At 29.9% G+C, this 12694-nt stretch overlaps 1 protein-coding gene across 11 annotated transcripts; it reads right to left on the reverse strand.

Annotated features, from left to right (window-relative positions):
- Positions 1-3453: 3453 nt before the first annotated feature.
- LOC130671207 (transcriptional repressor p66-beta) lies at positions 3454-10654 on the reverse strand. Of its 11 annotated transcripts, none has more exons than XM_057474947.1 (8): positions 9948-10653; positions 7885-7953; positions 7177-7695; positions 6225-6504; positions 5575-5643; positions 4986-5419; positions 3854-4158; positions 3454-3793 (listed from the first exon to the last, which is right to left on the reverse strand). In XM_057474947.1, exons 2-8 carry the CDS (start codon positions 7932-7934, stop codon positions 3516-3518), a joined length of 1935 nt encoding a protein of 644 aa, XP_057330930.1. In that variant the 5' UTR covers positions 7935-7953; positions 9948-10653; the 3' UTR covers positions 3454-3515. The 11 variants fall into 11 exon arrangements, with proteins under 11 accessions (XP_057330930.1, XP_057330931.1, XP_057330929.1 ...); XM_057474948.1 differs by lacking the exon at positions 9948-10653 and adding an exon at positions 9233-9249; XM_057474946.1 differs by lacking the exon at positions 9948-10653 and adding an exon at positions 8425-8577.
- Positions 10655-12694: the final 2040 nt, after the last annotated feature.

A 12694-nucleotide genomic window follows, 5' to 3' on the forward strand; every position in this document is an offset into this window, starting at 1 on the left:
AATTATTTCCACACTCGCACCTTGAAAAAAAAATTTTAATTAGACGATAAAATAAAAACTTAATTATTATTCTTAATAAAAAGATATTTTAATTATTACAATTATTGACAAGCTTTATTTTTTTTTCTCTGTTTTCATTTTTTTTTTTTTTTTTATTTATATAACATTTTTTTATTCGCCTGCTAATCCTAGGCGGGGAGGCAAAAAATTTGAAATTTTATAATTTAATTTGAAAATTTGAAAATTTAAATAATTTATTTTTAAAATAAATTCATATTAATTTGGTTTCACATATTTATATACTTGTAAAAATTATTTTCATAATTTTTAATCACGTGGTAATTTTAATTACAATTTTATTGTTATCAAAAATTGTCAAGTCAATTGTACTGAAATATTTTTTTGTAATTTTTAAATACAAAAAAATTATAATTATCAACTTATTAATGTCAACTCTAACAAGTTTAGCACCAAGCAGATCCAGAAAGTCCATAATTTAAAAAAAAATTTTATACCAAGTGCGTAATCTGCAAAATTTAAAATTTAAAAGAAAAATAAATATAATAATAATAATAATAAATTTATTAAAATAAAAATTTGTGATTGATAATGAAATATTTTGTCTGTAATGAAATATTATTTGAATGATTTACTTTTTTTCTATTATTACAATTACTATTATTATATTTATTATTGTTATTATAATAATTATCATTATTATTATTATTATTATTATTATTATTATTATGCGATTATTAAATTTGATAGTGTATTAAATAATTAATAATATAATACATATCAAATTTATTTATCTCAATAAACTATTGTGACGTATAAAGGAGAGAGAGAGAGAGAGAGAATTATTTTTATTTATTTCTAGTTTACTTGATTTTTAAAATTTTAATTCTATAAATATGAAATACCGACATTATTATAACACTATTTTATGTATTTAATTAATTCATTAATTAAATAGGACGATTGTTTGTTGGTTATCAATTAATCGATTATCTCCAATAAATGTATTTAAAAAATTTTTTTTTTACTGTTTAGGTAAGAGACTCATTACCTAATCAGGAAACTAGTACCCGATCACTCATATATTTGTATATTTATATTTGATATATTTTACTAAATATTAGGGGCATGCGAATCGAGTTCGGAAAAGTTTTCAAATTATTTGTGACTTTTCGAATTATTCAATTTTTAAATTATCCGAAAGTTTGTCGAGTTATTTGTAACTTTTCGGTTCATGTGAAATTTTTCGAATTATTCGTCAATTTTTGAATTATTAAAAAGTTTTCAAATTTTTTGTAACTTCCGAATAATTCAAAATTTTTCGGATTATTCAATTTTCGAATTAACCGAAAGTTTCTATATTATTTGTAACTTTTCGGATAATTTGAAGTTTTTGAATTATTCAATTTTTAAATTACCTGAAAGTTTGTCGAATTATTAGTAACTTTTTGGTTCATGTGAAATTTTTCGAATTATTTGTAACTTTTCGGATATTCGTCAATTTTTCGAATTATCCATAAGTTCCCAAATTATTTTTAACTTTCCGGATAATTTGAAATTTTTGAATTATCCGAAAGTTTATCAAATTATTTGTAATTTTTCAAATTACTCGATTTGAATCGAGAAAACTGATAGGTTTTCAAATGTTCAATTTTTATTTAATGGAGAGCTTTTACCCGGGAAAAAGGGTCTCAAAATTTAGTTATAATCACTTGGTGAAAAATAACCCAAAACTATTAATAGGTAAAACAGCTTTTACTTTCGACATAAGTCAAAAATTTCAGTTTATTTTACTAATGAGAGTAATTTTTTACTTTCATCAAAAGTAAAAGCTATCGAATCCTACTGGTGACTTCGAGTTACTTTCTATGTACTAACTTTTGCTTACATTTTTTTCCGCAGTTTTCAAAATAACTAAAAAAAAATTTATCTGAAATTCTGAGCTCGATTTCCTCCCAACAAAAATTTGAATTATCGAAAAAAATACCCAACTTTGAATCAATTTTTTCAACCGGTTTCATTTTTAATCCCGGTTTAAATTACTATTGTTGGTATATCTAATATCTATACATACAATATATATAAAGTATACATTATCATTATATATATACTAGCAAAATTAATTTAAACCTGGACAAAAATGAACCCAATTTAAAAAACGCCTCAAGTCATTAAAATTTTTTTTTTGAATAATTCCGAAATTTTCAAATACTTCGAAAACTTACAATTAAAAAAATTCGTTCTTATTCGCAGACCCACTAAATATAGATATACAAATATATGAAGTAATCGAGTACTAGTTCCCTGATCAAGTACCAGGTCTTACATTTAAAATATTTAATTTAAGATTATTTATTCACTGACTTTATTACCTCCCCACAATTTATTTTCTCGTCTTTGTAATATTTTAAATAACTAAAAAAAAAATATACATACATATGTATAAATATATATATACGTCAACATAATGAATTCAAATACACTCAATGTTTAATAAAACGTTCCAGCAACTTAACATCCTCATTTTAATATCAATCTCGGTCTTTTCCATCAAATAATTAAGAGACACACATATTGACTCTATTTGTGCGCGAGTTTAAGTCTTTGACTGTGACACAACGTGTATATTAATACACTTTATCGCACACAAAATAAAAATAAAAATAAAAAAAACGATAATTAATATCAGTCCTCGCTACACTAATTAACTCATTCATTCCCACTCATATACCGTAAGAGGATTAATTTTCACTGACAATTCGGACGTTAGGGAAAATTTATTATAATTTTACTTAATTATTAATTATACTCACAGTTTAAACAAACGAAAAAAAAAAATAATATTAATATTAATAATAATAAAGGATATACACAGAATACAGGTACTGCCATCGGACAAAAGACAATGGTACCGATGACTAAAGATCATATTGAAGTGCTTAAAAAAATTTATTTTAAAAGATTTATTATTTTAAACGCCAGTTGTTTAATTTTAATATTTATTCTCAACCAAAAACAATTATCGTTTATGGGAGAATATTATTATTAATAATAATAATAATTAATAATATTATTTAGTTATCGCTATACCTGAAGCTCGTCAAGGGCCTGGTACTGTCAGTACTTAAGTTAAAAATATAACGACTGTTTAAGATAATAATTAATAACCTTTTCTTTTTTCTCCAGCATGATGTTGATGACAAAAAAAAAAATAACAAACACTCACTGGCCATTTAATTAGTTAGCTATCGTCACAGTGTCCGATACAAGCACACAAATTATAAGATATACTGCGTGTCCTTTGGTGTGTGGATTATCTTGAGCAGTTTCCGTCAGTTTTTTTTTTTATTATTTATTTTATTTTATTTTGTTTAAATATTATTATTATTTATATATATATTTATATTTATTGAAGCTGCTTCAAGGCGACGTTACTTAACATTTTTTCACTTGTGCTTTCTGGCCCTTGAATCTCGAGCTTCTTGCTATGCACTCGGTTACGTCTTCCAATTGTGAGGGTGTGCTCGTGATGGCGCTTGATTGCCTTGGCCTTGTGATGCTTGGGAAGGTATCATGTCAAGTAGATATTGACGTTGTAAGTCGGCAGCTTGACGTTGCAACTCGACCATTCCTTTACTTCCGGCAGCTTGAGCCATCGCAAGTTGATAAGGATACAGAAGCGGATTAAATTGTGGCATCATGTGAGCCGGTAGTGGCTGATGCTGTGGTAATCCTGGTACTTGAGACTTGGTCAATTCTGCCGAGTAATTCAATACTTTTAAAAAGGGGTAAGACACACAATTCATAAATAAACTATGAGATAAAAAATCATTACCTCTTATCAGTTGTTGCTGGAGTGCAGCAGCCGCTGCTGCGTGATGGGGAGAAAATTTACCGCTTTCGGCGAGTTTTACTAGAGGATGGTCTTGGAGTTTTTGTGTGGGTGGAGTTGGGGCTGGTGGAGGAACTTGTTGAACTGATGGTTGAGGTGCTGGTGGTGTTGCTACTCGTCTTGTTGGAGTTACAGCCTTTGGAACCGGTTTTGGTGCTGGTGGATCGGGACTCGGACTTGCCGCTTGGGCTAATTTTTGTTCCATTTCATGTTCTTGCTGTAGTGCTTTTACAAAAGCTGTTTTTAATCTGAAATATTTATTTTAACAAATTAATAATCTCATTATTTTATTGGATTTACTCTTGATAGTCACGTAGGAACCAGAAGACCCCAGAGTTTTAAACTCCAAATATCTCCATAAATATTCAGTTTAAAAAAAAAATACAAGATAACTTTTTTGTAGAGAATTTGAAGGGCTACAAAAAAGGTCTCTTGTAATTTTTCAAATAAGTCGATATTTACAAAGATATTTATAAAAAACCAATCACACTTTTTTTTCGATAATTTGTAAATTTCTAGTAGAAAATTTTAAACTCCAATATCTCCATGAATATTCAGTTTTTAAAAAAAGTACAAGATATCTTTTTTGTAGAGAATTTAAAGGGCTACAAAAAAGTTCTCTTGTAATTTTTCAAATAAGTCGATATTTACAAAGATATTTATAAAAAACCAATCACACTTTTTTTTCGGTAATTTGGAAATTTTTAGTAGAAAATTTTAAACTCCAAAGATCTCCATAAATATTCAGTTTAAAAAAAAAGTACAAGATATCTTTTTTGTAGAGAATTTAAAGGGCTACAAAAAAGGTCTCTTGTAATTTTTCGATCAAGTCAATATTTACAAAAAACCAATTACACTTTTTTTTCGATAATTTTCAAATTTCTAGTAGAAAATTTTAAACTCAATTTAAAAAAATAATTTTACTTTTTATAAAATAAAATTTTTTTATAAATTAAAATTCTATGTATAAATTAATTGGTTTTATTTCTCTAGCTGATAAAAAATACTGGGATCTTATAGACTAGACTCCTCGTGACCCTTAAAAATAAATATAAAAAAAAAAAAAGTAAATTACCGATTAGTATGTTCAGCTTTAAGCGCTTTTTTAACATTTGTAGTAACGCAATGCTCGCAAATAACTCTAGGATCACGTCCAGCGGGAGGTCGTAGGAATGTCGCGTGCTGTCCACGTGGTCCTTCTTTTTTCCCGTTCGTCGCAGGTTTTTCCCACTTCCATACAGGCGTAAAATCAGTCTTACACTGGGTGCACTCGAAGGGTTCTGGTGGTGGTGGTATGGCCGGTTCTTTAGTGATAAAGTCAACGACATGCTCCAATCCAACAAGATAAATAAATTCTGTGTTTGATGGATTGGGAACGAAGTGCATCTCCGGAGGTGGAGGTTTTGGTGGCGGTATCTGCAGCAGTGTTTTTTCCAACTGATTTCTCAATGCTAATTTTGCTGCTGCTTGACGCTGGGCTGGCCTCTGACTGTCCTCCCTCGGCCTTTCCTTGATTTAAAATAAAAATATTTTATTTTTTCTCAGTCGCTCTTTATTTTTTACTACTTATTTAGTGGAAAATTTAAAACAATTGAACTACGGTAATAATAATAATGATTTATAAAATGCTTGCTTCATACGTTAATTTAATAACGTCAAAATACCTGCTCAGGAATTACAGGAGTATTAATTGCTGTCGTAGTTTTACTTTCTTGAGATCCAACAACAAGCTGCTTTGTAATTACACAACAAATTATTGGTATCTCACAAATTATTTCATTTATCGATTTATAATTTTTTTAAATTGTTAGTATTCTTACACTTAAGATCATTCTCAAACAATACCCGCCATTTTTTAAAAATATTCAGTGACCGTGAACTGACACAGCCGTAATAAAATTTTATTAATTAATTAAAAAAAAAAATTAAAGCATTAATCGAAAAAAGGAGACCGTAGATTTTAAAAAAATTACTCACAATTGATAAAAATTTTTATTTTTTTCAAAATGAGAAATTATAAAAAAAAAATTTTTTTAAAAATTGCACTTGTAGTTTTTTTAATTTTCTACATGTGCATTTTTTTTTTTTTTTTTTTTTTTAAATTGATCTGTTGACGAAAATCCAAAAATTTTTAATTGTCTTCAGAATTATTTTTTTTTAAATCTCTTGGCTTTAGTTTTTTTTAATTAATTAATAAAAGATTATTAGTCATGACAGTCCGTCATTGAATATTTTTAAAAAGTAGGGGGAGGGGGGGGGGCATTGTCTGAGAAAGCCCTTGAATAATAAATAAATGAAAATTAATAAAAATTACCTGGTGCGCGGGTACAGGTGTTGGGTCTTTAGTGGATCGTTCAGTTCTGTCAGGTAGCGCATGATACGTTGGTACATTTGCAGAGACACTAGGAGGCCGAGTTCGTGGATGAGGTGGCTGTGGTATCACCATATTCGGCGGCATTCCCGTACTCGACGTAGGACTTCGTCCGGCATTTGGCGGCAAAAGCATTCCCGGAGGTGGAGCATGTAAACTACTGCTGCGACTCGGTGCCGGCTGGCCCCGGAGCAAAGGTGGCGGTGCTTTAGTTATTCTGTGACTAATAAAAATAAATTAAAATTTATTAATTACAAAAATAATTCATGATACTGCAATTAGCCGATGATACTGAAGTTAACCGACTAACAATTTTTGAATTTTTTTAAAAACGATAAATTTAGAAAAAAAAAATATTTGAAAAAATTGCACCTATAGTTTTTTAAATTTTCTACACGTGCATATATTTAGATTTATTTTTTTTTTGTAATTGATTGGTTTAAAAAAATCTGAAAAGTTTTAATTGTCTTCTAACTTAAAAATCATAATTAGCCTTCTAATAATTTTTAGATTTTTATAAAACGATAAATTTAGAAAAAAAAAATATTTAAAAAAATTGCACCTATAGTTTTTTAAATTTCCTACATGTGCATTTTTCTATTTATTTTTTTTCTTAAAATTCAATTATTGTCAATTGCCTGGTAACTATAATCCTAAAGTTGACAGACAATTAACAATTTTCGGATTTTTTTTTTCAACAAATCAATTACAAAAAAATAAAATATATACATGTAGAGAATTTAAAAAACTATAGGTGCAATTTTTTCAAATATTTTTTTTTCTTATAATTTATTGTTTTAAAAAGAATCCAAAAATTATTAGACGTCGGCTGACTTTAGTATCATCTGGTAACTTCATTATCATAAATAAATTAAAAATAATTAATTAAAAGTACCTGTGAGCTACCGGTTGAACTGTTACAGGTGGAGGTATTTTATTAGCAACCTTGGGTGGTATTGCCGCGATATTTTCTTTGAGCTGTTGCGACTGTTTTATTTTTTTCAATAACACCAATTTCATTTCCTCAGATCTCAAATCTTCTTTAAGTTTACGCAAATTTTTTTCCCGCTCCGCCAATTCATCCGAGGACAATTCTTTTATTGGTAATAGAGGCGGCATTTCTCCTTCATCACTGTCTGAATTATTCCCATTAACATATCCATTAATTCTGGGCTCATCAGGACTTTCCGCGTAACTTTTTTCAGTCCTAGGTCTCAGAATGCGTCTCGGTCTTCTGTCTTCTCCAGTTTTCGGAGCCAAAATACCGCGGGAAGAATTTTGAATATTTCTCGGCTCTAATATATTATTATCCGAATTATTATTAGCATTCGATGAATAATTAATACCCAGATTCAATGGTACACCAGGATCTCCACTGAGGTTACTTGAGGCTGAAGACGACTCTCGTCTTACGCTACTGCAAATAAATAAATAAATAAAAATAAGTAATCGCTTATTATTCAAATACTGAATAAACAATTTTCAAAAATTAAAAGATAAAAAAACCTGTTTCCTTTTATTTTTACGTAACGCTTATCACCAGCGTAAATTTATTGATAAGTGTATTCGTTAAAACAAATGTTTAAACAACATAACGACTCACCTGACACTCAAGTCAACAACAGAATCTCCATCTAAATCCATAGCTTCCATTTCTCTAGATGTCACTGCCCTGTAATAATAAAATTTAAAAAACAATTACATATTTATAAATATAAATATATAAAAAAAACGTGTTACATTAAATTAAATATGAGTAAATATTTAATATTTAAAATTCAATGTAATAAACAAACGGCACTGAGAATTTAAATTATGATAATTGATTGTACAATTAATTAACTACATGAAATAATTAATTTAATATGAATATTTATTGTAAACTAGACCGAAATGTCCACGTCTACGATTGCCTGCAGGTCAATTACGGGACAACGTTCTAACCTCTTGTTTAAATTACAATTGGTGTCCCTTAGTATCAAGCAAGTATTTATTATTGATGTAATCAAGATCGTCGTAAGAAAAAATGATAATAATAGAGATTATTGTTGTAAAAAAAAATCTAAAACAAATATGTGGTGTATATTTTTAATAATAAGATATCTCGCATCGTGTCTACTGTCAGAGTATGATGACGACATACCTCAGCGATATCCAAATGTAAGTCACTTAACATTACTCGAAAACGGTATGTATCGAAGAATTAAATTTGATGCTTCGGAAGTGGCGTCTCCGCACAATGGCAGCTAAGCGTAGAGAGCAGGACTGAAAAGTAACCGAGGGGGGAGGAGGACGAGGTTTCTGTCGACTGGGGAGGGAACGGGAACGGTAACGGGGACAGGGGACAGGGGATGATAGAGGAGCCGAAGGAGGGAAAGAGGAGTTGCTCCAAAGCAACAAACTAAACCACGAGAAATAATAATAAAAAAAAAAAAAAGAGCAAGTGAGACGGCGAGAAAGAGTAGATGTGGAGTACAGTAGTGAGTAGACAGAGTAAAGCGAATGGATATGGACGTTTTGTTCGTTTGCTGTTCGTTCGTTCCATTGGTGTGTAGGAGAGGGGACACTGTCGCACATTAATTACTTCTCCCCTCGGACCCTTGTCCTCCTGCCCACGATTTCGCTCTTACTCTGCTCTCTTACTAAACTCAACTCTACTCATATCAACTCGCTCTTTCTGTTCGTCTCTCCCCGCTTAGCTGCTTTCATTTACTTCAGATTGTCGAAACCCGTAACGCTGTACCGTCAGCGGGGGCGCGACCAAAAGTTATTCTCATTCCAATGCATAACATATCCAATACTCCTACCCTACCCCTGGCTTTTTCACCAATTTCCCGTATCTCTCCCTTTCCCTTTTCCAATATCTGGACGTTTTTTTTGTAATTGTAATATATATACATATATCCACATCCATACAAATGGACGTGTATACACAAACCCCCGGTACATACGTGTGTACATCGGGAAATCGATTTTTCACCGGCGACCTCACCAACCTCAACCCCGGACGGACATCAAAACTGGAGATGATAAAAAAATATATTAAGTTTTAGATTACATCAACACATATGTTAATATTAAGATTTATGGTAAATAAAAGACCTTACGATACTTGTGTTGAGATGCTACATAGTAAGATCGCAACATGTTTGTATGTCGAGTCGATTTCACGTAATTACTGTCATTTCGGGCCGACAACCGTGCGCGACCTCGCTCTTTCCCTCCTTTTTCAGTCTCTTTTGCTACTGCCGTCTTTTTTTATATATATATCGTTCTCCTTCTTATTATATACGTGGCTTTTCTTTATCTTACAATCATGAATATCGCAATTGTCTACTATCGCGCGTTACTTTGCCGGATAATTGTACAATTAATTGCCATTACTTGGTTCTATTTTTTTAAAATTTAAATAAATATCAATAATATTTATATGCTTCAATTAAAAAACACATTCTTGCACATATGTATATATATATATATATAAATTAGGAAGAATGCCAAGGACGTGCTGCGAATGTGTACTTTTTTATTGGAAATAAAAATGTTATTGTTTTATTATTAGGATTCTATTTTTAAAAAATAAAACCCCATTACCTAAGAACTCAAAACTCAATGAAATATTAAATTATTCCTTATAAAATATATATATATAAAATATATAATTACCTCAATTTATAGGTTGTGTTGATAAAAATATTTATTGATTACAGGCAATTTTTTACAGACCCGGTGCAATTACTGATAAATTAAATATTAATTTATAACTCAGTAATTAAATACTCAGGATCGGAAAACATATTTGACATTTACACATATGTTTTTTTTTTTCATTCTCTCGAGTGTTTTTTTTTTTTAATTAAATAATAAACGGGGGACAATGACCAACATCACACACTTGACCGTTTACTACTTGAGCACGCACTATTTTTACACGTTTTCACAATGTCTTTAAATCGCGGCATTTTCTCATATATTTGTTGGCTCGCATATGTAAATAATATGAGTTTATTTACATTTACTTATGACGTATTTAATTATTTATTTATTTATTTATTGGGGGTAATGTTGTCTACTGGGAGGGATGTGTATGAGATTAATAAAAATCAGGAGAATGAGAAAAACACGCGCCACCTTCGCACAAAAATCAACGAGTAATTCAATATGGCGGTGCGGCAACACTTACTACTGTGTACTGACTGTTAGTCCGCCGAATTTGTTCTCCCTTTTCTAGGAACATGAGTACTCGTGTTTTCTGTCTTTGTCGCAGGATTGTCACAGCAGTAGGTGTGTGTATATTATGTGTGTGTATATATATGTGAGTATATATGTAAGAGCGCCGGTAGTAAGCACGCATTCATCACCCTTTCGGGTGATACACGCGCGTGCACTTCTCGTCTTGCAACGACCCTCGTGGTTGACCTGCTGACCAACGGAAGTTAAAACGGAAGCACCGCGTGATCGTTCGAATAATGGCGCTACTTGTGTTTCGTTTTTGCGCGCCAATTTTTAATTGCTGGATAGTTTTTTATGAGTAGATGGATGATAGTGATGAGTGTGAATGTAGCAGATAGAGAAATTTAAAATTGTAAATAATTAGAGTAAATGATTTGAAAAAAATGCACTTGTTAATTTGAAAATTTAAAAAATGCACATTTTTTTCAAATTTTATTGTGTTAATTGTTTATGACCGTGAAGTTAGCCGACACCCGTCATTTTAAAAATGAAAAAGCTTATAACTTTAGAAAAAAAAAAAAAAATTTTCGAATTTGAAAAAAATGCTCGTGTAGATTTTTCAATTTTCTAGACGAGTATTTTTATAAAAAGATCAGAAAAGAAATACTCGAGGTACAATTTGAAATTAAATTTTAAGATTACTGATTTTGTATTCGAAAGGTTTTACAAACCTCATTACTTTTTGATTTTTATATATAATTTTTCGAAATCGTTTTCGAATAAAATGTCTTGTAATTTAAAAGAGAACAAAAATTTTGAAATTTCAAAAAAATACTCGTGTAGAGTTTTCAATTTTCTAAACGAGTATTATTTTTAAACGATCAAAAATATTCGAATTGTTATTTTAAATAAAAATTCATAAATTTATAATTAATCAAAAGCTAATTTGTTTTTAAAATTTATAGTCGGAGGCTCCCGTATTTATGACTACGAGAGTGTACTTACGACAAAATTAAAAAGCTTTGACGCTGTTTACAAATTTTGAAATTTCAAATAATATTTTATATATATATATATATATATTAGGGTGATTCATTTCCGCAAAAGTTTTTTTTTTTAAGTGCTCAAGCAAAATCTCAAATCTCTGAGTCTATATTTTCTATGGGATTTCTATGGGATTTCCAGAGAATTTTACTTGCGATAATTCTATTTTTTTTTTAAACTCCGAGTGCTAGGTCTATATTTTCTATGGGATTTCTATGGGATTTCTCTGGGATTTCCAGAGAATTTAACTTGCGATAATTCTATTTTTTTTACAACTCCGACTGCTGGGTCTATATTTTCTATGGGATTTCTATGGGATTTCTCTGGGATTTCCAGAGAATTTAACTTGCGATAATTCTATTTTTTTTACAACTCCGACTGCTGGGTCTATATTTTCTATGGGATTTCTATGCGATTTCTCTGGGATTTCCAGAGAACTTGACTATGGGATTTCTCTGGGATTTCCAGAGAATTTAACTGGCGATTTCTGAGACTCTTTCAATCGAAAGTAACAGATAATACCGGAGGAAAAAAAATATTAGAGTCCTAGATTGAGCAATCTTCATCGAAAAAAAAATTTCTCACCAAATATGAGCTCTTAATTCCAATGCTAAGTACTTGCCATTTGATTTCAAAGATTTCCCATTTAAAATACACGTAAATTAAATTACTTTTTTTTTCAACTTTCTAATACTCAGCTGCGTTTCATGATATCAAGGCGGTTTTGGTCGCAAATTGTAGGGCATTTGGTGTTCTTCAAAAGTGCCCATAGTTACTTAGCTGTAATTCCAGCTGTTTCACTTGTGTCCGTTGCGGAACTCATTTTTCCTATGAAATTTACCTTTATTGGCATGCAGAACATAAACCAATGAAAGTACATCAAAAATGTTGATAGAAATTTTATAGGAAATTTTATTCCCTTCGAAAAAAGTCCAACGAGTCAAGTCGCTAAAATCCGAGTTATAATCATTTTAATAATTTGAAAAATATAATATAAAAAAAAAATTATAATTGATATTTTTATTAATTAATTTTTATTTAAAATAACAATTCGAGTATTTTTGATCGTTTAAAAATAATACTCGTTTAGAAAATTGAAAACTCTACACGAGTATTTTTTCGAAATTTCAAAATTTTTGTTTTCTTTTAAATTACAAGACATTTTATTCGAAAACGGTTAATTTCCAGATTAAAAA

The sequence above is a fragment of the Microplitis mediator genome, chromosome 7 (assembly GCF_029852145.1).
Source record: "Microplitis mediator isolate UGA2020A chromosome 7, iyMicMedi2.1, whole genome shotgun sequence".
NCBI lineage: Eukaryota > Metazoa > Arthropoda > Insecta > Hymenoptera > Braconidae > Microplitis > Microplitis mediator.

Excerpts from the sequence above, each read along its gene's own strand:
- LOC130671207 (XM_057474942.1), bottom strand. The coding sequence starts at position 7,934 with ATGGAAGCTATGGATTTAGATGGAGATTCTGTTGTTGACTTGAGTGTC. Across the intron at positions 7,699-7,884 it reads GTTGTTGACTTGAGTGTCAG|TAGCGTAAGACGAGAGTCGT; the intron begins GTGAGTCGTTAT and ends ATTTATTTGCAG. Across the intron at positions 5,641-6,224 it reads CACCTGTACCCGCGCACCAG|CTTGTTGTTGGATCTCAAGA; the intron begins GTAATTTTTATT and ends ATTACAAAGCAG.